Here is a 25141-nt window from a genome sequence, read left to right on the forward strand (position 1 = left end):
AGTGAATTGTATAATATTAGTGATGAAAAAAAAATGGATGTCTGCATGTTCAATAGCTCACTGTATCTACTACTGTACCTTGTACACTCATGATCACTGCACCTAATCACTGATATTGGTTATCTTTTAAACACACCCAAGCCCGCATAGTGTTATCTATTTTTACTCCTCCTGGAAGAAGAACTGTAAGGACACTTATTTCAATGTCACGTTTGCTTCAGAGAATTGTGGCCTGTCAATTCAGTGCAGGAGTTCTGGAAAGCCATTCCCTCCCCACGAACTGTGACGCGTTAAGTGTAAAGCCATATCTCACTTAGGATCTGTTCACACAGCCAAGCCCTCTTAGACCAACGAGCCAGCGATCAAGGTCCAGCCAGATAACAGGAACTACAGCGGGTGTTAAAGCAAGGTATGATTACCAAAGAGACGTAGCTATCAGTTCACCTTCAGCGGCAGTCCGCGAGTATTGCGTCGAAGGGGCCCAAAAGCAGTATACAGTCCGGAGCTAAGTGGCTCTTTTAGAGGAAAATGGGAAGGAGAGGTATGCGCGTCTCCTCGTGGCTCTGGATGCCCCTGCTGCTCCTGTCAGCTGCTCACCATGCTGGGGCAGCGACAATGTTTTGGTCAGCCTTTGTGGAGATAGTGTACCCGATGGACAACCAGACGATTTCCCGGAAGTGTGAGTGCGGGGTGTACGGGTCCGACTCACCTCTGGGGAACGCGATTGGGCAGGTGGTGCTCCCCGTCTCCAACTCCATGGCCTGTCGTCCCGGCTCGGCCTTCGCCAACGTCTCTGAGAAGCCTTGGGTGGCCCTGATCGAGAGAGGGAACTGCACCTTCACCGAGAAGATAAACAACGCCGCCAGTCAGGGAGCTTCTGCTGTGGTCATCTACAACCTCCCCGGCACCGGGAACGAGAGCAGCCCAATGGGTCATGAAGGTATGAAGGGCTTTGTGTTTTTCCCAGTGTTTCTCTGACATTCCACTCACTGGTCCAGGTCTTTAAAGATGGAAAGCTTCCAGGCATCATAAATCTATATATATATATATATATATATATATATATATATATATATATATATATATATATATATATATAATCTAGAATAACAAAGTATAATATTTCATTTAAAGTAAACCAGGAAGACCCAACTATTGTTGTTGTTGCTGAAGTATTGTTTCTGCACAAAATATGAAAGTGACACAGTTGTTACCTTGTCATACTTAGGAAAAGTTTTACTTGTAATTTTCTTTTAAAAAGACATCCTCTTATTAGGGTTTTCCCCCCCTTTGTCACTGTAGGTATTTGTATATTTATGTAAGTCATACTCAAGGCCTAGAATACAAAGGACTGTTATGTAATACAAGGTACAGACTGACTCAGTACAGTGTTCTTTTATTTTATAATCACAGATATTTTCACATGGAACCTTGACCTTAACATATAATAAGTGTTTACTTTGAACTTTGATTTAATTTTACAGTCAGGCTTCATTTCACATTGAAACTTGATTTTGTTATATATTATTAGGGATAGTTTTATAATTTTTCCTTCTCTAATTTAACATTTCTGGGTATTGTTACAATCAACTTTGATTTCATTTTACATTTGTGGGATGTTTTGAGTACCACACAAGCCCAAGCCTTATTCATTTCAAAATGACAGCACTGTGCTTGAAGTATTATTGTTATAGAATCAAATCAATCATCAATTGAGATGAATTGTATAGTGGACATCTGTTTCCTTATTTTTTGATTGTGTAATCAACTGATCCTGTCCAAACACCATATTGTAAATGGAGTGCCAGTGTTGCCTAGTGTATGAATTGTACGGAAGTTGTTTCTTTTTCCAGGGTACCCTGGTATTTCATGTCTCTTCATATGGGTCGTTAGATCAGAGAGTTGGAATAACACAGGGAAAACAGCAACCTTCTCTTACTCATGTGCCAATTCTGTTACATGTGAGAAACAATTATTCATGTATAATATTCCCTCCAGTTCACAAAAAAAAAATTCTGATCTGTCCATGAAATTACACTATATATCTTATTTGCTCAGCCTTGGTTCTGGGAACACTGGTGAATTTAGTGTAGTTCCTATTTGGCCCAACTGATGAGGAATTTAGATTCCTAGATGGAGCGTTACTATCATACTTTTAATTGCTTCAGTAAATATCCAATGGAGCAGGTTTATTGTCTGCAAAATGTATACTATGTTAGCTGCCCTGGTTTATGAAATGGATTGGGAAAGGATTGTGAGAATGATTACATTCATGGTCTACATTCCTGGTGTTGGAGATCCACAATTCTATGGGTTTTTAAACTGTCTTTTACCAAACAGTAACTCACCTATAGTGTCTCTATCATAGTGATGTTCAACTGTAGTCCTCTCTGTTTTCAAACAGCTGATCAGACATTGGTAGAAACCACTATGTCTTTCCAGAACCAAAGACTTGCACAGAATCTGTCTTGTCATTGTTCAACAGTTTCTGTCAACTAATATGGCGTGATAACACAGCAAAAAATTTTTCCCCCCATCTGACACTCCAGCAAATACACTTCTCTACACCTGCCTGTAGGTGGCAAAATATACCCTTGAGGACATTTGTGTGAGACAGATAAAAGTTGATCTCACTTTTCAACAGACAAGCAAAAAAAAAAAAAAAAAGCTGTCTGCTGTATTTCTGTTATTGATGGAGTACCTGTAACTATTAATGTGTGTTCATGCTGCATTTTCTTTGACCAAAATCCTATTTCCCTCTATGTAATCTGGTACCAGCTTCGTATTCGTATGTAATCTTATGAACAGACATTGGTTGAAATAACGTTTCAAAACATGCAGATTCGATAAGAAGCAGAAAATTTATAAAGGTACAATAATGCGTCATAACATGCGGTTTTCTATGAATTGATGGGTAGCCTACATTTCGCACCAAAAAATAGTTACACGTGATTGTAAAAAAATTCACTTAAGAGCGTTGGGATACTTATGAAGTGGTTATGAACTTGATAGATTTTTTTTCTTCTTAATATAGTTCCCTTCACTATTTGAAATTTGTCTTTGACGCTGGCGCCTAGGAAATGCTTTATGACCTCTGTCTCTTTAAGGACTACATGGGTGTGTTCAAATTCGATTTGACCTCATTGAGGCGGAGATAGTGCGGCGATACTTTCTGTCCCAAACAGGCGATCCAGGATCAGTGTATGTACCATTAATCTTAACCTCGTCCTTTTCGGGTAAAAGATAGACGCTGATTCAAGATCAGTGAGTGGACGGCACACCAATCCAAGAGGACGCGGCTTTGTCGACCGAAACTTGCATTTAAATGCGCAAATATCTATTCGTCTAACTTTTTCCGCTGCCTCGAACGTGTTTCTTAACGGTAGCTACAGGTAGCATACCTAACTTTATTCTGGACGTGGCGCATAAGGATAATCAAGAAAAGTAATGGGACTCCAAAGAAAACATATGTTTTCATGGTTGTTTGTGGCTTCTACTCTGCAGGTATCGAGTTTACACTTGGCGCAGGCAGCTTATCTTTATACCGCCTTTGTGAACGTATCTTATGTTGACCCTGAAAACACAACTGTGTGGCAACGCAGGGAAAGTGGACTTTATGGACAAGATTCACCCAAAGCTTCAGTGTCGGGGGACGTGGTTTTACCTGAACCGATCCATGGCTGTGAAACGAATACTTTTTATGACGCACCTAGCAGTAGTAGGGGTTGGATCGCACTCATACAACGCGGACATGGATGCACTTTTTCAGAGAAGATCAATATTGCGGCTAGCAACGGAGCTATCGCCGTAGCAATCTTCAATGAAGCAGACACGGGCAATAGCGTTATTCAGATGGCTCACCCAGGTATGTATAACTTAACGCAACTGAATGTGGAATGACTGTCGGAAGGTGATAGAACACCACAGTTTATACTCTCTTTCACGTCCGTACGTGACATAACAAAACAGTTTGTGTCCTGCTAGGTACGAAAGCTGACGCTGCTACATTCGCGATAACTAGTTTTACCTGTCCGTTTAAAATTCACACCACAGTTGAAAGAGCGTGCTACGTAACTGTTTACTCTCACGGCTGCAGTGCAGTCTAAGTCAAATTTGCTCCATAACAATCAAATGAACACCTCTCCGATTGAATACACTTAACTACTTTGGACAAAAGAAATTTTGTGGGATGTTTTTGCACACAAAACAATGTTTACGGTTTATATAAGACTTTGGTCAAGTTTTTACTATTTGTATTGCATTAGTTTATTTAAATGTTAAGGATGAAGACCTTGAGTAATGACAGTGAGATATTGTGTCCTTGCGTAACTTTGCAAACGGCAGTGGTCACACGGGTAAAGTTTATAGTTGCAGTAGCAGGAGTATTACTTTTAGTTCAGTGTCAGCCGTAGTGTAATAATGTGCAGAATTATTAATTGGTGTAGAAGTACCCAAGTGTTGCCCTCTCCCCAAAAAGTAAAAGGACAGTACTGCCCTGACACATTCAGTTCCCACTCTTTTACAACTCACTGTCACCATCTGATAACCCTTTTCCCAGGATTGTGCTGTGGCGTACCCAGGTAATTTCAAGATGCGTAAGAAATGCAGAAAAGCTCCATGTGTAGCATTACCTAAGTCCCCACCATAGAATCTATGATCAGGGAGGAGATATTACTTAGTGAAATGACCACAAAACCTTACCATTGTCACCAAAAAACCAGTGGTATTCTGTAGAGAATGACATAAACAGAAAGGGTTGGGAAGCATTTCCCTGCAGTCATGCAAAGAAAGTAATGCAGTTTCTGCGCATCATTGTAGGTATTTAAAATGTGAAGACAGTTGTGTTGTATGATCAGTGCCATCTCATGACAAATGCAGGGTGTTCGGTTATGGAAAGAAACGCAGAGAAAGCACCTTTTTGGTCATTGGGACATGGACCCATCTGTTTCAGAGAATCTACGCATTGAAGTGCTTTCTGTTCAGTAATGGGATTGAGATCATAGACATGGAAATCCTAATATTCTCAATTATTGTCAGGGGACAAGGCCCAGACAGGTGAAAGTCAGCTGAGTAGCCGTGTTGCAGTGTTGTTCAGAGAAAGATACACTTGGACTGACAAAAAGGCCAAACATGGGCCCCACTGCGATGTGTCACCATGTTAACACCCTGTGTGTATCAGGAGTACAACACTAGCCATTACTTTCCAGCTGAATTAGCTGTGGGTCTAAGAAGAAAGACAATGTGTTTCCATCAGTGAAATTTGGGTTTGCAGTCCTTCCCTCTGTCCTCAAGAATGAAAGCAATCAAACCAGTCAACATTTCACTCCCTTATGTAAAAGTGTATGCAAGTAGTTGGGAGAAGGAGGATGGCAGAATAGGTCATGTCAACCACCGATGTGAAATGGCTCACCTGTGTTTATTGCACTGTGGCAGCACTGCCCATTCATTTTGGTGGTCAGTCGTCTGAGCTCTCGTGTGCTTTGGCTCCTGCAGGAACCTTCGACACAGTGGCCATCATGATCGGGAACAGCTGGGGCATGGAGATTGTCGGGCTGGTCAAGAGCGGCATCCCCGTCATAATGAGCATCTCTGTGGGCAAGCCCCACGGCCCATGGATGAGCCAGTACTCCCTCATCCTGGTGTCTGTCTCCTTCTTCGTGGTGACCGCCGCCACAGTGGGCTACTTCATCTTCCACTCAGCCCGCAGGCTGTACAGAGCCCGGGCCATGATCCGCAGACAGGTAAGGGGCCGGAAAAAGACCGGAACAGTGGCATTAAACACTGATCTAATCCTGATCCTGTGTCTAAGAGCTGCTTAATCCTTCTGTTTCGGTAATTTGAGTAGATGTAGTGGCTTTTTAATGGATTTGTTGAATTGGTGTGAATTGTGATGCATTAATATTAGACCAGTGCACGATTTAAAATATGGGGCTCTTTGCCTTTAATGGTATTACATTTCCTCACAATTAATGGCGTGAAAATGCGGCAGGTCTGGTTAAGTAGCTAATTAGCCCGCCGGGCCTGCCTGTTGACCGCTCAGATTTTGTTTTGCAGCAGAACTGTCACTCTGTGGGGGAGTAATTCGATTCTTGTTTAGAACTCACTCTCGGAACAAAATGTCACGGTTGCGCACAGTTGCCTTTGTTCAGGAGCAAAATGCGGACGCTGGGAATTGCACAGCCAGCAAAAAATGCCCTAAACCTTTCGTTTCCACAATCAACCATGGGGGTGTCATTAAAAAGGTGTTTTGTGTTTTGAAAAGGTAATCAGAAATCATTCAGTTGTAACAGTAGTAATTGTAGTTCAGTCTTAATGGTTTGTCAGCAGTATGTGAATAATGGAATAATAATAATAAAATTGTTCATTTCAAAGGGCTCATGTGAAATGAACAATCAAACTTCTGCTTACTGCAGTATGTTGATATTGATAATCACTTGCCTTTTATATAGCACCATTCATTCAAAGATTCAGTGCTCCAGCTGCTGCTTGTGTACTATAAACGTAAGTGAAGGCTTGCAGTGTTTTAGCAACTGAACACTCACTACTGTTAGTGGATATTTCCTGTGATAACATTATGTCTGTTGTCCACTGCTATAGTTCAGAAGCCTCTTACACTCAGATGGCTGCATCTAAAGACATTGAGCTTGAAAATCTCATTCAGTGTATAGGACATCTTAACCAGTCAGGCAACCTGTTTTTAAGTCTAAGGACACTGTCAAATCAAAACTTACAGGTGAGAGGGACTTCATTCCCCTAATTGAAATGTTGACTCATTCATTACCTTGTCTGGTTACTGTTTGGGACGTAATTACACAGTCATTAGGAAAATACAGTTAAGTTTTCCCCTCAAGCCAGAGACTGTTTCCCACTGTGTGTAAACTGTGGGTTTTTAGCAGCGTGCGGTCCTTCTTCCTTTACCCTCTGAAATCGGAGCTGAGGGACCGGGAGGTAACTGGCCCTTCTCATGAAATATTCAGATATAACAGCATTTCTGGTTTTCATGAGGGGAAACCGTGACATGTTAAAGAACTGCTCAGGACCTAGGTGGTTTGTTTCCCTTTTCTATTTTGTGAAATGCTCTCTCAAAAGGTCTTGTTCACATATACATTTTAGCATTGATTGGTATCTTGGCTCCAAACTTTACATGGGAACAACAACCAGCATTTGCTTTGAAAGAAAGTGGAGCAGTTTGCTTTGATCCAAAAGGTGGCTTACAATTCGATCTCAGCTGTGCAAGCTCTGCCACCCCACTGCATAATGGATCGAGGAGGGCACGTGTTCTCGTGAGAAAACCAGTGAGATCATGAGCTCTGCATGCGCTTATGTTGAACAAGAAGATGGACTCAGTTTTCTATTTTGCACCATTTCTTAAATGTATTTTTAAAAAATCAGCTTTGCCTCCTCTTGAGGCACTGTCTTCATGTATAGTGTCTGAATTTTAAGTGGACTTGATAGAGGATGATAGAGGGTGTGCCTATTAAAAAGGCAATGTATCAACTGTGGTTGTGTAAATACACAAAAGAGTACACAATAGTAGAGAGCCTTGAGCCGCTGCGTCCGTACGCGCCGCCATATTGTGGTGTAGATTCTTCTTTTTAAATTTGTATTTTATTGTATTTATTGTATTTTATTGTATATTTTGTATATTTTTTCTGTCGTGTGCCTTATTTGTATTGTGTTTATATAAATGTTCCACAGTGCGCTGTTGTTGCAGACCACCCACAACTTCGTTGTACCCCCACCGTGCAATGACAATAAAGTCTATTCTGATTCTGATTCTGGTTTTGTGCACCAGAATCATTCAGAGTTCAAAATAATCTCTGTTTGCTGCCGCTGAAATGAAAGGCAGTGTCAAAGTGTGAATATCAAATATCAAAGTGTCTGAGTTTTGAGATTTGAATATGTGATCATACCCTACAGTTGATTCCTTATGGCTACATATAGAAAGATGTTGACCCTCTATTGCAAAAATTTTCAATGTAAGGCACATCATTCACTATCTGTTCTCTGCCTTATGCCATTTCCTCTTTAGAGAATTCCTTAGAAGGCTACTGGCATTTCAAGTGTCATTCATAAATACACACAAACACTGTTTTAGTTACTGTATTGACAGTTTTTTAATAAAGTATCAAAATCATAAAAATGTTTGGTAACCTAATGACATGGTGTAGAACCCCCTACTGACAGCTTTGACCCTTTGTGTATCCCCTCAACAGGGCCACAGTTGACAGCATAGTCATTATACCCGTAGGCAAACATTTGGCCAGTGTTGTTAAAATCAATATTGCTAAGTTCAACTAGAGGTTGATTTTCATCAGTAATGGCCTGTTCTTCAGAGACAGAGATCAGTCAGTAAACATAAAGTTGGCAATTTGTTGGTTAAATGAAAGCCTAGTGGCAGCTGGTTATCCCAGCTTACTGAGCCGTTAGCACCAGTATAGGTTAGACATGCTGCTACAAAGGCATATAAATTGACGTTTCTTGGACACAGAACATTTTTAACAAAGAATTTATGAGAGGATACATACACAAAAGAACAAGGACATTGTCAGGGCTCAAATAAACAGCTGTACCAGGTTTTCAGAGAAGGAACTGAAGAAAATGAAGCTAAAACCAAATGAGACCATCTCAGTGTTCCTATGAAGCATATAAAGTTTGATATGGTAAAGGAAAACTTCCCTGTAGCAAAGCAATAAAGAAGAAGCCATAACAGAAAATAGTTTAGGTGGGAAAGCCCATTCTCTTTTAGTATTTATCATGTCATGATAAATGTGAAGGATGTTATAACTCAATTGATTAGGCGACTGTTGGAAAGTCACTATTAAAGGTCCAAAGGTAACATGCAGAGTAGGTTGCTTATTGGTTTAATGGAGATACTGTTCAGGGTCAGGATCCACTGCAGTCCAGAGTGGCATCTACAGTTAATTGTTGGTCATGGGAGGGTAGATCCTTGGAGGTCGACTGGTATGGGGAGCACAGTCGGTGGCCGTGGTAAGTTTCCTGGATACTGATGAAGGTTCACAGGGCTCCAGGGGCAAGTGGGGGCACAAGGCACACTGTACATCCTCAGTGGTAGAGCAGGTTTTGGTAAACAACATTATGTACAGAAGTTCATCTGACTAGAAACTTGAAGTTGCTAGATCACTTGATCTTGGCAAAAACAGATGGTGCTGTGAACCGTTGAACCAGTGTGGAGTTAGAACAATCTCACTGGCCCCAGTGGCCTCTTAAAGGGCATAGTCAAGAACTGCATCTTATCTGTCCGGGAATGATCACGCAATTGTACCCTGATGGACTTTAAACCCTGCAAGGATCCTTGCAGGCTCTTTGGTTGCAGTTTCTTCAACTCTGATTTGATGTCTAAAGTGGCAATAACAAGTGGAGACTTTTATTGCAAGCGTACATCAGTCATATAGTTTCCATTTGAAAAGGAAGTGATGTTTACATCAATCTAAAAGGGCCTCCTAACAGCTTGATGGCATCTGTGATAATAAAAGCTGTGTTTTTGCACTGTCCGTTTAAAGTCTGAAGGCAAATGAAAACCTGTGATTTTAAATGTTTTTTCTTTTTTCAGTTAGCAGTCTTCCACTCACAATACAAGCAGCAATTGCTGTAAAACCGGGTCATTTCTCTCTCTTCTAAAACTAGTCCACGAGCTGCAAAGCAGTTCTCTCCTTAGTTACGGTTACGTTAAAATGTCACTACTGTCACTTTAACAGGAGCCATGGTCTCCCGTTGACCAAACTTGAATTTGGTGTTTAGAGGTCTTCCCTTCCATTGTAGTGCCGCCGCTGCAGAGGCTGATGTAATGTTTCCAGTTAGCGTTCCCCCCGGACGTCTCTAATGACACAAACATTGTTGTGAAATCTCCTGATGAGGCTGATCCTCAGTGCTGTTGGTTATGTAGTTATGAGAGAAACATGCCTAGGGCCCCACACAAGGGGCTGCCTACCGCCATGAAATTGTCTCAGGTGTGTTTTAATTACTGGGGGAGCCTTGTGGTGTATTGCTTAAGGAGCTAGGTTAGTAAGCGAAAGGTTGCAGGTTTGGTTATGTAGTGTTGTGTTATGAGTAGCAGCATCCAGTTAGTGGGTTGTTATAGTACAAAAATTGTGATTGTGGACCAAACATGTATGTCAAAGCATTTGTGGTCAGTGGTTTCCTAACCTAAGAGGCTTGTGCTTCTTAAGCTCTGTGCTGGCCAGTGCCCAGTGGTGCTATGCCTTCCTGCATTTCTTTTACCCCAGAATTCCTAGCTCAGAGTCCATAGGTTGTGTTTATGAGAGGTCCACACTCACCCATCAGGCAGCAGGAAGCTAATCCTCCACATTGTCCCTTGTACCTTTTTTCCAGAAACAGCTCAAAGCAGAGGCCAAAAAGGCCATTAGTCAGCTCCAGGTGCGGACCTTGAACCAAGGCGACCAGGTAAACTCCCCTTGGGCATCATTCTAGCTGTGTCTGTTTATTGTGTCCATGTGTTTCTCATTGTTGGAGTGTACAGTGTTAAATACGTTTGTGAGGTCAGTCTGTCCATTTTTTCCACCTCTGCTGTTTTGTTTTTGTTACTAGGAGACGGGCCCTGAGGCAGACACCTGCGCCGTGTGCATCGAGGCCTACAAGCCAGGTGACGTGGTGTCCATACTGACCTGCAGGTATGCACTTCATTACCCTGTCGAGATGATAAACATGATCTGTCACAGTACTGTTTCTTTTAAGTGATATCAATCTCTGTCAACTGCTACGTAGCACAGTAGATTCTTCAGAGAGATTGGTTTGAATGCAGTTGAATGTTTCTGCTTATATCAATCATTTCTGTGATTTATGAAAGGTAACAGAATGTTCTTCAGGTTATAGAAGCTTCCAACTCCTGTGTTACAGGGTATGAATTTGGTTATGCATAGAAGCCGCCCACTAGTAGTATTTATCATTATTAGTAGCTGGCAAATTTCAGTCACATTTGTACAACTTTAAACAAACATTCAAACCCCTTTCAGGGTCAGATGATGGCTGTTAATATACTCAAATGAAGCTTAACTTGCCAGTTTCCATCCTGCCAGTGTTGCTAGATGGAAGTGAGGAGTGGCAGAAAGGAACACTTTGGAGCAGCGGTCAGGATGCTTGGCGTAGCAGTTTCAATGGTCTACAGAATGTATTTGCTGTAAAGCCAAAAGGACAAATACATTCAGAACTCAATTAATATAATGCTATAAGCATTAGTAATGAACATGTCTTCTGTTTAATGTTTTCAGAACAAAAGTAGAGGTACCATACAACTTTTTCTGAATAATTATAATTTTGGTGAGTACAGGCATTTATAAACCCAAAAAAAACTTGGAAACAACTGAATATATGTAATTCTTTCTAAAATTCATTATTTAAAGCTAACAACAGTTCATCGTAGTGGTTGGATTAAATGCACCTTTCAGTCAGTGTTCCAATCATGGACGTCCAACCCTTCAGTCAAGGAATTAACTCAAATATGAATTTTGATGGTGAGGTTATGTAATCAGATGCCATGCACTTTGGGCCCTAAGGCTGTGATCTGGTGACACCCTTCTCAGAGTGGCACAGTGACCCTGGAGAGTCGTGTAACTGGTAGGAAAGGTACACATTGTGCGCTGTCCTTCGGAGTTTTGTTTGTCCAAGCAAGGGCAAACCTGTCTAAAACTGCTGCCTGAAAGGGGATTAGCCTGTGCATGGTACGGGGAATCCAGGTGCGGCCCCCTGTTAAATTATTTGCTTAGCAGACATCCTTATCCAGGTTAACTTGTGGTGATGGAATTTTATTGTATTGAAGTTGTAAATGGAAGTGAACCAGGTTAAGAGTCGTATCTGAGGATGAAAAAGCAGTGGCCCACTTCGTCGTTATGAAAGCAGCATTGTTATCCTTGCTTCCTAATACCTCTTCTGGGCTTCAGTGTGGACTGCATATGCAGCCACTGATTATCATGTCTAAAGCCCCGATCACACTGAAAATGATAATGATAATGATCTGTTGGCTGCCAGCGATCAGTCCTTTTTTTTTTTTTTTTTTTTTTTACATCACCACACCTGTTGGTCTGTCAGAGAATTACAGTTTCAGAGAAGTACTGTCAGAACCTCTGAATTATTTTTTGAATGGCACTGATTGTTTTGACACATTTTATTATTATAACACTGGAGAAAATCAGTCTTCTTCCCAACAATAGTGGTTCTTAATGTGCAAGGTTATTTTTAACATTATCTCTCTGGACAGACTAGCACCATTCATTTGAACTTTAGCAATGTGTAGGTGAAGGCCTAGTATATTTTATTATAGATCATAAAGTGAAGTATACAGGGATGAAAGCATTATTAATGTGACTTGAGTGACTGGAGGTCCTCAGAGCCTTTATTCATTGATTATTATCACTTTTACAAAGGTGGATAAAAATCCATCCATGACAATTTTAGCTTGGTGACATTTCCACTAACCCGCAAAAATGTTCTTATTTCCTTCCAGCCATTTCTTCCACAAAGTCTGTATCGAACCCTGGCTCCTGGAGCACAGGACCTGCCCCATGTGTAAATGTGACATCCTGAAGTCCCTGGGGGTTGAGGTGAGTCCCTGGCCAACCCCTGACCCCTGTTTGAACATGTGGCATAATGTCCTTAGTGCATTGGCATTGTGGGGAACTGTTTACTGAAAAGCAGAGAGAATGATGTGTTGCTTGGGTGGAACTAAAACATCTTGGAGTATGTGACATATTCATGGAGAATCTGGCTTGAAGCAGAGCTACAGTGGTCCAAAGGTACAGATTTGATGTTCCTGCCATTACTGCCATTTTTTTGGCTGATACTCTTATCCAGACTGGCCGTCATAGCGAGAAACACTGAATGCAAATCACAGGAGAGACAAGAGCATAGGAACAGAGCGGCGAGTAATAGAGAATGGCCTACAGAATGTATTGACTATAAAGCTGACACATGGTGTCTAACAGTTATTTTTTGGGGCAGTGTTTTAAGTGACTCTCTTCCTGTGTTCCTCTTCTACTGCTGCAGCCTGAAACAGAGGAGGCTGGCTCCCAGGTTAACAGTCCCCAAGTAGCTGTGGTGCCAGATTTGAATTTCTATCCTACTCTCCCACCAATGACAGAAGAAGACTCAAGGAGTGAGGCGGCATCATCAGGTTACGCCTCTGTACAGGGCTCCGAGGACAATGTCCAACAGCTTGCACAGACCCCAATATATGAGACAGGTATTATTATTATTATTTATAATATTAATATTAAAATTATTATAGAATGTCATTATTAAGAAATGGATTTATGAAGGGGTTCCTGAAGGAGCTCAGAGTACTTTGTTGTGAAGTGGTGGTCCCCTCGACCATTGCCAATGTGTACTGCGCACCTGGCGGACGTACAGCCGCCATTTAGCATCAGAATCCTTCCTTACACATCAGCTCAAGCAGAGAGGGTGGGAGTTATTAACACAATTAAAAAGGGGGATCATTACAATTACTGATCAGGAGGTCATCCTGGTTCACTGTTACAGCCTGACATGCTGTTTACAGTTATTTCCATGGGATCTTTAATGTCCACAGGGAGTCAGGACTTTGGTATCCTTTAGTCTGGCCTGGTTCTGACAGAGCTCTAGTTCAGAGCTCTCCCCTTCTGGTTCGACTGATTTTCAACATATTATTGTCTTGTGTGAAGGTTACCATCTCTAAACCAGGTTTCTAAGGTCTCACACTTAATGTAATGTCACAGATCAAATACATTATTAACTATTCTTTACTTCCTTACTTTTGGCATAATTTCCCTCACAATTTAAACTCATCAAAGACAGACCTGAATCAAATACAATTTAGTATGCAGTTGAAAGTAATGCACCACATACCAGCACCTAAACAGTGGATAAACCAGACATATTTAACAAAAATTGAGCCTCTGTAGATCAGAACACACTTTGAATTAAGGTCATTGTTACAATGTACTGACGCACCTTTCAGTTCCATCCCATCTGGGGTCTTTACTAAAGAGAGAATATATGCTTAAACCCCTGATACACACATCTGTGATTTATGTCTTGAACTCTTGCTGAAGAGTGAATATAAAATTATCAGATGATCTTGGCTGTCGAAGGAGAATAATCTAATTGCCTTAATTCTCACTCTACTCTGCAGTGGCCGACCAGAATGCGCAGAACGCTGACGTGCCAGTGGTCCGGGTGGATGTCCAGCCGCACTATGACAACCTGGGCTTTGAGGGAGACTCACAGGTCCCCCGACAGACAAGGACATGAACATCCACACACAAGCATGTGCCCCATAACTTCGCAAGTCCCAGTATTGTTTCTGTTTGTGTTCATGAAGAGGTACTTTTAGAGGAAGAAAACAAATGCAGCCTATACTGCAATTTTGAGATTAATTAGTTACTTGCAGGTAAAATGTACTATTGTGGCCTGTAATTTGAAGAGTGATGGTGCCTGATTTCCCTACTGTACATCAACTCTTATAGTATACCTGAACATATAGAGTAGCAGAAAGAATATTTTATCTTAATGCTAAATTTGTATCACAGATTTTTCAGCATGGAAAAAACATCACGGTGGGAAAATATTTTTAAAATCATAATAGTAAGCTGTGCTGTACATTTGAGTGGCGGTTGGTTAAACTGTATTTTTTTTAAAGTATGTTTTAGTTATGAAGGAATACTTTTGGACAGCAAATCAGCAATAGTCTATGTGTACCCAAGGATGATTTTATCAAAACAAATTAAGTAAATAAAAATGACTTTATTGAATCACACATCAATTTGTTTGTCTTTAAGCACAACCATTTTTTGTATAGGTAGCCTGAAATTACAGCCATGTTTTGTTCTTTATGATTTTGATTCTTATCAGATAAACTGAATCATTCTCAATACTTCACAAAACCCTGTAAATCACTGACATTGTAAACATATATTTTAAGTTTATTGAACCCTCTCTGCTTAACCTAAACCTAGCTGGCTGAGCCTTCTGCAGTATTTACATTAGTGACATTAGTGAAATTAATTCCAAAGAAATGTATTGCCCATCACATAATCTTGAGGGATTCTTTGCTCTGAAACTGAGGTTAACACTAAAGTTCAAGGTGCCCATTCTGTTATGTATTTTTATTTTTCCCTTTCCCGTGTCTGCTAGTCTATGGCGGTTTAGAGGGTTGTTTGGCATCTTTACTTTACACAAATGCACCAGCTACAATATGTTTTTTGTTTCTTCTTGTTCACCATTATCACAAATTCCAAGGTAAAATGCATCAGAGGGTACTGTTGCCTGTGGGGAGTTCAGTGCAGTGCAGCTGAATACCTGCTCTACTTCATTTGTTAAATTCTCCCTCTTTTTAGTGCTATCTGTAGTGCTGCCATAGTTCTGGAAACGTAACATGGATATATCCATTCTTTAACACACCATTTGTGTGCGTTTTTGCACTCACATTTATCAAGCTCTTGATCTGTTTACCATTTACCATTTTAATATGGGACTAGGCGTGTAAATGGTCATTATTCAGACTTTTATTTTCCCCTCGATCTAATGTACTTTACATTTTCTATAGAGAAGCTTTAACTGGTGTGTTTTTTCCCATCTTGGAAAAGGTTTTAGTTTTTTTTTGTCCACTGCAAGGTATGTTGACTAATCCAACTTAGAAAACAAATCCTTTTGTAGAGAATTTTCAACCCTGTTTTGAGTGCACTTTACTGTAAGTATTTTACTGTACTGTCAAAAGATTTATTTTTTTTTTATCTGTGTTTTGTCTTAATTGTTTCCTATTCAAAGCAATATTGTCTGTCTTTGGCTTTGTATTTAAATAAGGGACTAATTGTATTGGTTCTTTTTCCTTGAGCTTGTGTATGTGGTAAATTTGATAAAGGGTCTATTTATGATTAAAGTGTACATACAGTTGGAAACAAATTGTAAATAAATTTAATGTGATATCACACTATTGCATCTTATTTTCATTCTCATGGAAGACTAGATATATGAAAGCAACCTAAACTCCCATTTTAACAGGAGTGAAAATGAAGCTTTCTTAGTTAGCCCTATGAGAATCTGTGTAGTGCTGTAAGAATAGGTTCAATGGTACCTTTGATGTGTATGTTTCTACCTCTGTATTTCAGTGACTCTCTTAATTCAGGACATACTCTCATGAGAATTAAGTCTTGTTTGATAGAACTAACCTACCATCTCAGGACACCAGAAGATGTGGTCAATATGGAAAAATTGGAGGAGCCACCAGAAGGGGGCAGTGTGAGAGCAGCTATATGAGTAGCTCAGAATTATTACAGTATGCTGTGTGGATGAGACAGGTGTGGTTCAAAACTCACCAGCCTACCACTGTTACATTGGTAAGATGGATGTATTGACCTGAACCTTTCTCTGGATCTCTCTGTGCCATGGTACATGTGCAAAAAACTTAATACAAATATTAATACAAATATAACAGAAATCCATTCAAATACCATGTAGTTATTCTTGCCTTGCCAGTGAAGTGCTTTGCTTTTGCTGACTTGTCATTGTCTGTGGATTTTTATTTAACGTAGATTGATGACAATATTGGTGATAGTCCCCAACTGAGCAACATACCCACACGTACGTAGCAAGGCCAGTCATTGTTCTTTTTTCCACCCTCAGTCATTCCATGACCTGAATGAAAAGTTTACTGGCCATGAGAAGTTGGTGTCTTATACATGATGTATAATTATAAGGGAAGGTGTCATGTCATTAGTGGGATTCAATTGGTCACACAGTGTGTGTGTGTGTGCGCGCCTGTGTGTGTGTGGGCTGAGGGGGATGGAAGGTCAGGTGGGAGGGGAACGTGGCTGGTTAGCTGACGTGGCAGGTGTGCATGTCAAAGGTGAAATATCTTTAAAATAGGTCATTTGTCATTCATCCCCACCTGTCATCAAAATGGACCACCATACAGGACTTCCTCAAGTGGCAGTCATAGTGTCACATTTTTCTACCTCTAGTGTTACAGATTGGCACATGGTTTTAAGTGGGACTTGCATTATTGCATTAAAAGCAGTTTGAAAGGATATTTTTTTTTTACAAAAAAATGTCTGTTGCCTTTTCATAGTTTTTACAGAGTTTTTAGAGATCAGTGATGAAATGTCAGGTTTGATTATGGTATGTGTTTGACTCTGTACAACTTATAACTAGACTTAGAACCAGAGACATGCAGGTTGAAGTAGTTGGCATGGTCTTGCTGTTGTGTCTCTAAAAAAAGTATTCAAAAGGCATACACAGAGATTTTCCATAGCATAAGAAGGTGTTTGTTTCACAACTGTCGTTCACAACGCCTGCCTAACTGGATCATGTAATGAGCTTAATGTATTGTGAAAAGTAATTGAAAATACCCACATTGAGAGTGTTACTTAGTCCTATAGAACTCAAACCAAGTAAATGTTCCTTATAGGATGGATTTGTAAATGCTTGGCACATCCAATATCATAATATTTACCAATTGTGATTTTCTGTAACAGCTTGTCTACTCCATTCTTTCCAAAATACACAAGCTTACTTTTCTTGCAAGAAATAGAATTATCATCTTTGATATAGCATAAAGTTGATCTCATCTTTTGTTGTTAGGCAGTATGTACACATTAATATAGTATGATATACAGTGTTGATGTAGCTTTTAAGAGAAATTAACGTTCTTGTGAAGGGCATTTTGCATTTCTGTCCAAAATGTACTGATGTCAAGCAGCAGCTGATGTTGAAGGACTTCATACAACAGATGGAATATTCTAGTGTGCTGAACCAAGCACATTTCTAAACCAATTAATAGAATGCTGAGCTGACCCTGAATTGACCTTTGATCCTGGGAGTAACAGCAGTAGGAAGCTGACCAATCACATAATTCACATGGTAAGTAGGTTGGTTTCAATACATCAGGATCTGTCTGCTTTATTTTTATTTTTATTTTGTTTTAAGCAGGGTTTACACTTGTAACTTGCTTGTCACACAGTATAGCATTTTGCAATTTTGGTAATGTTCACTGTTCATATGCTAACTTATTGTTTTGCTTTTGAGTCTGTCTTAAGCTAGCTATTTGTGATTATATTTTACAGGTTTTGTTCCTTGAATGACCAGTACTTCCTAGTTGACAAAACCGTCAACCAGAATTTAGTCTGAACATCATCTTATGTCAAACTATCTTGGTAGGTGGCTAGCAAGTGGGCTTTCTTAGCTGAAGCGTAGCTAGCTAATGTTTGACATGCCCAGCCCATAACCCTTCCAGGTAATTGTTCACTAATTGTGCACCTCTGATCATAGCATATGGGTCACATCAGTGAAACAACATATGAACTCCTGTTGAGCCCTGATACTCAGGCTGTTATGTGTGCAAAACTGTCTGTCTGTGTAATATAAGTGTAAGCGCAAGTGTGTCTTGCAGGTGACTGGCTGTTGTGGACAGAGGAGGGAACATGCATGTCTGAAACGGAAGATTCTTATGGCGCCCTTCGCCCTACAAAACACCTTTGCCTTCCAACATGACAAGTGACACTGCATGAAGACACAATCAAACTCTCCCATTCTGTCCCCAATTGGGGCGATGCCCTAATTCCAGAGGAACTCCCTTGTCATGTCCCTGCTTACAGAGCTGAGTTTTTGCTGCTGCCCTACCCTGCCACTCAGGAATATCAGAGGTACCATGTCTGTGAGGTCTGGAGGACAGTGTATGTGGGACAGCTGTCTGCACATGATATTGCACGTATGTATGTTCTGTATGTGGGGAGAAATATGGTTGTGTCATACGTATGTAACTGACTGTGTCTGCACAGCTCAATCTTAGCATGTTGTAAATCAACATCAACATTTCTGTTTGTGTCTTTAAGCTTCTGGCATAGTAAGGATGTTACACTTTAAAAAAAAAAAAGCCTAATTCAGCAAGAGAGTATGCTTTTTGCTAAGACACCAATTACATTTAGGTAAAGATAATATTCAAAGCAAATAGAACAAAAATATTACCCTACCTGTATTTTCAGCTAGTCTCTCAAATGAATCCATTACATTTCAATTACATGTTGAATGGATAATTAGAAAGAATTATGTCAACAAAGCTTATGCTGTCTGTTAACCATAATTACAGGGAGACAGAGGAGACTGTTAAACCAATCACCCATGAGAATTGTGTCAGCCTTCCTGGAATTATCTTAGTGCAACATGTGTTTATTTAGAGCGTATAGGTTTACATCTAAAACATGCCTGCATGTTTACTAGGCTGGCGGTGGCCCTGAAAGCTGACCCGGGAGAACACTTATTTTAAACCCGATTGGGCGTCTTTCGTATATCCGTGTCACTACATTATCCCTCTGCCGCATGACAGAAGTTCCCAGCGCCACCCCAGACCCCAGGAGTTACGGATCATTTTATGACCCCTCAATGCGTTGCAGTGGAGAAACAGGTCTTAACTTCAGTAAAATGCTGAAGGGTCTGCAGAACTTCTCTGTGAGTCTGCACGTCTGACTTTCGCACTGATGGGGTGGCTGTCTGGCTACGGCGGAAAGGAAATGCTCCCAAGCATCCGCTCCCCGCCACGTTCAGATGTGATGCTTTCCTGGGGGCTATTTATAACCTCGCAGTGAGGATTTTTGAAGTGCGGCTCCGTGCGGGAGGTGTAAGGTGGTATGTGGCTTAGGAATGGGTGTGGAGGCGGCTAATTTTAACCCCTATTGGCCCACTGGCTGATTCCAAGGAGGGAAGCGTGACTCCGTGAGGGGGCAACGACTAAAAAGAGCACTGCAACAGGACACCGGGGCCACTTTTACTCCCCCCAATAAATGATTGGCACAGATTTCACCCATCTTTCTTTCACTGAGCACATGATGAAACATTCCAGAAGGCTTTGATCATTCTTGTCAAGTTGTCCAAACCTGTCAAACTTCTGATGTGAATGTCAGCTCACTCACTTCACTACCTTTCAGTGCTTTGATGTTTGTGCAGGAATGACTATGAATAAAACTCGCTGCAGGCGCAGTGTATAGTGTTACAATCCTGATCGCAGGCTGGGTATAAATTTGAATGTTTTACAACAGGTAAAATTAAATTGAGATAAATGTATATATTTATAACATAAATATGTATATATTTAAATATATTTACACATGAAGCGTAGTATAAAAAGTCAGTAATTCAGTTTAGTAGCATGTAGTGCAAGAAAGGTTGGGCATTACAGGACATGGAGAACAGCCAGGCACAAATCACAGTCTTTGGACAGGTGTTTATTCTGACACGTGTGTGAGACAGCACGCACACCCAAAAGATAAGAATAATAAATCTTTGTCAGTTCCTGCTTACAAGCACACTGAATGAGAACAATAAACCTAAGTAAGAAAGACAACATAATCAACATAACATAAATCAACTATTTATTTATTTATTTATTTATTTATTTCCCATGGCTCCTTCTCTCACTCTTGCTATTACTCCCTAGCAAAACTGGATTTTGCCATGTCGTGAAATTAATGATCGATCATCACAAACAATACAGTACTAAAAAGGGGACTTCCATTTCAGCACCTGATTAACCCACTCTGGCACAGATTCTTGGTTCCATTCAGACAATGGCTGAATGTAGTGAACGGTGAGAGCAGTCACCCCACCCGGCCTCAAACCCGGGTTTACAGAGTACCAAACATGCGACTTTGACCGCCAAAGAGCCAGGCTCGTTGGTATGGCAGTCAGAGCGCATACTCAACTGTAGTGACAGCACTCTGTCACACTGCCCTCCCCTTCGGGAAGCACATACTCAACCATAGTGACAGCACTCTGTCACACTGCCTTCCCCTTCGGGAAGCGCGCCCGAGGCGTCCCTCACACATTCCCCTGCCATACTTCTCCCATCCCAGGGTGCCCCGCTCACTAGTGCTTCACCCATCTCTGGGGTCCCTCACACCAGGGTCAACCTAACCTGGGGGTCCCTCATACGGCTCACACACCAGGCACGCCTCCGATGGCCTCGCGGCAAGCCATCCCAGGCTCTTTGGTGTCGTGGTCAAAGTCGTGTGTTTGGTACCTCGTAGACCCCGGGTTCGAGGCCGGGTGGGGTGACTGCTCTCGCCCTTCGCTACACTGAAAGTCTCTGGACATTGATGTAACATGTCCTCCTGCATCCACGACCACCTTGCTCCATGTGAGCTGGCATGATTTCAGCAGATGCTGCATGGCAGCAGGTCAGTGGTGTCTTTGCTTCTTCAGAACTGGAAAGCACATTGCATGCACAGCTGAAGTCAGTGTCCATACAAGCTATGATCATGCAGTAAATCAGATGACAGGTTAAAAGTCAATCAATCAATCCTGGTCAATTGATTTGATCAAAAAACATGATTGAATTAATTGAAAGAAGAGAGCTGTTCAGCATATATATATATATATATACATATATATATATATATATATATATATATATATATATATATATATATATATATATATATATGTATATATATGAGGAAGTTGATAAGAGGTAAATAAAAGGAAGTTGTACTAGTTTGGAGTCAGTAATAAGCCAGTCTGGTATTGTAATCTGTGTATTCAAAGTGTAAAGTAAAAGTGAGAACTGTACATAGCAGATAAAGGCAGTAAAGAGGAACTGTCATGGGTAAGCCAACTCATCCTGATTATTCTCATTGTGAAAGGCTTCCTTCAGGCCAGGGCCTTAGGGTGTGCATGGTCAGGAAAGATGTGTATAAGATGTATATAAGTCCTTTGCTCCTGGTTTCCTGTTTACTGTAGGTGTACAGCTATTAAGCCTCTGATTTTTATTCAGGTTATTTTATTATCTTTTACTATTTTAATACTTGTTTCCTTTTTAACAGTTTGACATTAATTTAAATTTTCACAATAAGGTTTTTAACATATTAAGATCAATATATTCTGTCTGATAGCATGTCCTTTCTATTGACATCGGTTTCCACTCACATTTTTTACTTCTGTATTTATTTTAAAACACTGTCCCCATGTTCTCCACTAAAATAGGTCTGGGTATAGAGGCCTTAGAGTTCTAAATAAGTTTAGCGAGAAGAAGAAGTGTAAGGCAGCCAATGAGAGCACAGTGTCCAGCTGTCCTGGTAGCTTTTCTGAGGGTTAAATGGAGGTGGGGGTCACTTACAGTTGCTTAAAGTCAAGAAGACATACTTCCCCATGAAAATTCTGCTCCCTGACTCCTCTCTCCACCTGGCACCTCCCTCTGAATCCACATCCATTTTAATCATTTTACGAGACTTCTGTATGTATTCTCTCAATTATCGACAAATAATAGCTAACAAATAATCTCCACTGCTTTATTAAAAGAAAGAAAATACCCCAAAACCATGTAGTCACATGCAGAATTTATCAAAAAGTACATTATTTTTATTTTAATGCCTCTCCAAATACACGTTAAGCTCTCAAATCAAATGCATTAAGAGCATGAAAATAAAATTCTAATCTCAACAGTTTACTATATTTTTTTCTAGATCATGCTGCTCCCCAGTTTACTAAATGTATTGAATTGCTTGGTTGGCATGCAGTGCTGAATGAGAAATGAATTTTGCCTTTGCGTAAAATACCTGGTACCACAACCAATGATGTCCACCTGGCAAGTTTGCATCACTGTTCTCTGTGACCTACTTCAGTTTTGAAAACCCCAGGGATTCCCAGGCTCTTATACAACACTTTGAGAGAGTGTCAGTGATGTGCAGATGTGTGCGCGAAGGGTTAGAGTGGAGGAAGTCTTTTTTTCAGGCGCCGTCGTAGGTGTGAGCGTGAGAGAGAGGTTGAGTCACAGACTGGAGCGTCGTCCCAGGCTAATCTATATCTGTGTGTCAGTTAGGTGGTGGTCCAAGAGCAAGAAATAGGAGAGGCAGACGATTAAGAAAATCTCGGGTTTGGGCGTGTTTTGACTGTTTTTCATGATTTGCAAGCTTGTTACTTTGAATAATAATCACCTACTCATCAGTTCCTTTTTTTGACTGTGTCTAATGAAACATTGTAGAACCTTTGCGCACTCAAGTTAATTACTGCATAACAGAGAAATTGGGTCTCATTACAATTTTTATTTAAGAAAAAGACATGAGATTGAGATGAGCTGGAACTTAAACCCATTTTATCACTATAAATATCAAATTGAAAGTTTACATAACATAATGTCTAAAATTGACATTAGATGCTACAAAGCAAATTTAGTTGTCAACTAATGACTTTTTTATTTCCATGCTGTCTAATTGTATAGAATAATTACAAACACATTCATTTTGGCTATAAGATATCAAGTTCTCTGACTCTGCTATTTGAAGTTCACCATCCTCCATTAATCTGTGTGTAAAATTATATGTATTAAGCATGAGGTATGCTCAGATGACAGAAATGACGTCGCTGTCAACAACATCATTTCTGTTAACACATTGTGACAGAGCATTGAGTAAAATGCAAACAGTTCCTGAAGAGGTTGTGTATTTCCATATCAGAGACCATCTTTCACAAGAGAGGCTACAACCTGTGTGCTTCTTCCTGGTTCAACCAAGGAGCTCCAGTTGTTACTTAGGTTGCTCGGGAATTAAGGGGTTTTGGTGTTACTGTATTTCAATGACTAAACATTTGGTTGCTGGCAGTTTTTTGAAAGTGAAAAAAAGCATGCAAGTACTACTACTGCTACAGAACTTTTGGCAATAAAAATAGCAGCCTCTTCTAGAACATCAAAAAATGAGTCTGACAGTATTCTGGCTTTGTCAGGTAAGAATACAAGACATTTGTTTGTCTTTCCAAATTATTAAAAAGTAAAATCATTTAATAGTCAGATGGAACCAGCCACAAAACAAATACCGGGGTTCAAAAATGAAACAAAACGCCTTTTTGCTCCTTGCCAACAGTACAGGTGGTTTCTAACCACAATGTCTGTAATGTAAAGCATACATCCTGCATTGTACCAGGACTGAGATAAACAGAGGGCTCTCAAGTGCCAGACATTGTAGATCCCTCAAGAAAAAAGCCCGTAAGGAAGGGTAAGCAACTCCGGCTTTTCAGTGTGCCCTTGGTGAAACTCCAGCTCTCAGATCCTCAGATCATCTACTCTGGTCCTGTTGTTGCTATGCCTGCTTGACCGGCTGGGCCTTCGCTGTTTCTCGGCCGGGGAACCTGGAGTTGAACCCGGGGTCGAACCCGGCGTCGAGCTTGACCCCTTTGTGGGTTTTGAGTCGCTCTCCTCTGGCTTGCCGTTCCTCTCCACGGCGAAGTTGTCCCGGTTCTGCTTGGACACCGCCTTACTGCTGTAAGGGTGACACGTGGAGTCGGGCTCATTGAGAGGGGAGAGGTTGTAGCTAGGGCTGGGCTGGTACATGGCGTGGCCAGGATGGTGCTGGGGGAAGTAGTTGTAGCTGGGTACGAACGGCACGGCGGCCTCGCTGGGTGCCTTGGAGCCCGCCTCGGACGCGAGCTGCGCCCTCCGGTACCTGATCCCCTCCCGGCACTTTTTGAACCCCAGGTGGTACATCTCCACCAAGTTGAGCAGCAGCGAGACGCAGGCCACCGCCAGCATGAACAAGATGAAGATGGTCTTCTCCGTGGGCCGCGAGATGTAGCAGTTCACCACGTTGGGGCACGGCGGCCGGTCGCAGGTGTAGAGCGGCTTGAGCTCGAAGCCGTACAGGAAGTACTGCCCCACGATGAAGGCCACCTCGAACAGGGTCTTGAAGATGATGTTGAACACGTAGGTGCGCAGGAGCACCCCCCGCAGCTGGATTCGGCCCTGCTCGTCCCGGACGGAGGCCTTCTTGGCCTTGCCCTCGGGCAGCAGGGCGTGCCCATGTTGCGCCAACTGCGCCATCTCCTTCTCCCGCTGCTTGTGCTTCTCCTCCATGCGCACCAGGTGTAGGATGTGGCCCAGGTAGATGAGGGTGGGCGTGGAGATGAAGATGATCTGCAGCACCCAGAAGCGGATGTGCGAGATGGGGAAGGTCTTGTCGTAGCAGACGTTCTGGCAACCGGGCTGCTTGGTGTCGCAGGTGAAGCCCGACAGTTCATCGCCCCACACCTTTTCGGCGGCGGCTCCTAGCACCAGGATGCGAAAGATGAAGAGGACGGTCAGCCAGACTTTGCCAACCACGGTGGAATGCTCCTGGGCCTTCTCCAGGAGCTTTCCCAGCAGGTTCCAATCTGCCAT

At 41.4% G+C, this 25141-nt stretch overlaps 2 protein-coding genes across 3 annotated transcripts; one reads left to right on the top strand and one right to left on the bottom strand.

Annotated features, from left to right (window-relative positions):
• Positions 1–437: 437 nt before the first annotated feature.
• Positions 438–14810, top strand: LOC118790950 (E3 ubiquitin-protein ligase RNF128-like). 2 transcript variants are annotated; one of them, XM_036548105.1, is made up of 7 exons: positions 438–940; positions 5494–5741; positions 10354–10425; positions 10570–10652; positions 12482–12578; positions 13021–13216; positions 14144–14810. In XM_036548105.1, the coding sequence occupies exons 1-7, from the start codon at positions 529–531 to the stop codon at positions 14260–14262; spliced, it is 1227 nt and encodes a 408-aa protein (XP_036403998.1). In that variant the 5' UTR covers positions 438–528; the 3' UTR covers positions 14263–14810. The 2 variants fall into 2 exon arrangements, with proteins under 2 accessions (XP_036403998.1, XP_036403997.1); XM_036548104.1 differs by lacking the exon at positions 438–940 and adding an exon at positions 3198–3865.
• A 9202-nt stretch (positions 14811–24012) lies between these two features.
• On the bottom strand, positions 24013–25141 carry LOC118790859 (gap junction alpha-3 protein-like). The gene has a single exon (XM_036547959.1). The coding sequence runs from the start codon at positions 25139–25141 to the stop codon at positions 24032–24034; it is 1110 nt and encodes a 369-aa protein (XP_036403852.1). The 3' UTR covers positions 24013–24031.

This window comes from Megalops cyprinoides, chromosome 16 (genome assembly GCF_013368585.1).
Source record: "Megalops cyprinoides isolate fMegCyp1 chromosome 16, fMegCyp1.pri, whole genome shotgun sequence".
NCBI classification, from domain to species: domain Eukaryota; kingdom Metazoa; phylum Chordata; class Actinopteri; order Elopiformes; family Megalopidae; genus Megalops; species Megalops cyprinoides.

Coding starts and splice junctions, on each gene's coding strand:
- LOC118790950 (XM_036548104.1), top strand. CDS start 3,448: ATGGGACTCCAAAGAAAACATATGTTTTCATGGTTGTTTGTGGCTTCT. Junction 3,866..5,493: donor TATTCAGATGGCTCACCCAG/GTATGTATAACT, acceptor TGGCTCCTGCAG/GAACCTTCGACACAGTGGCC. Junction 13,217..14,143: donor GACCCCAATATATGAGACAG/GTATTATTATTA, acceptor TCTACTCTGCAG/TGGCCGACCAGAATGCGCAG.
- LOC118790859 (XM_036547959.1), bottom strand. CDS start 25,141: ATGGCAGATTGGAACCTGCTGGGAAAGCTCCTGGAGAAGGCCCAGGAG.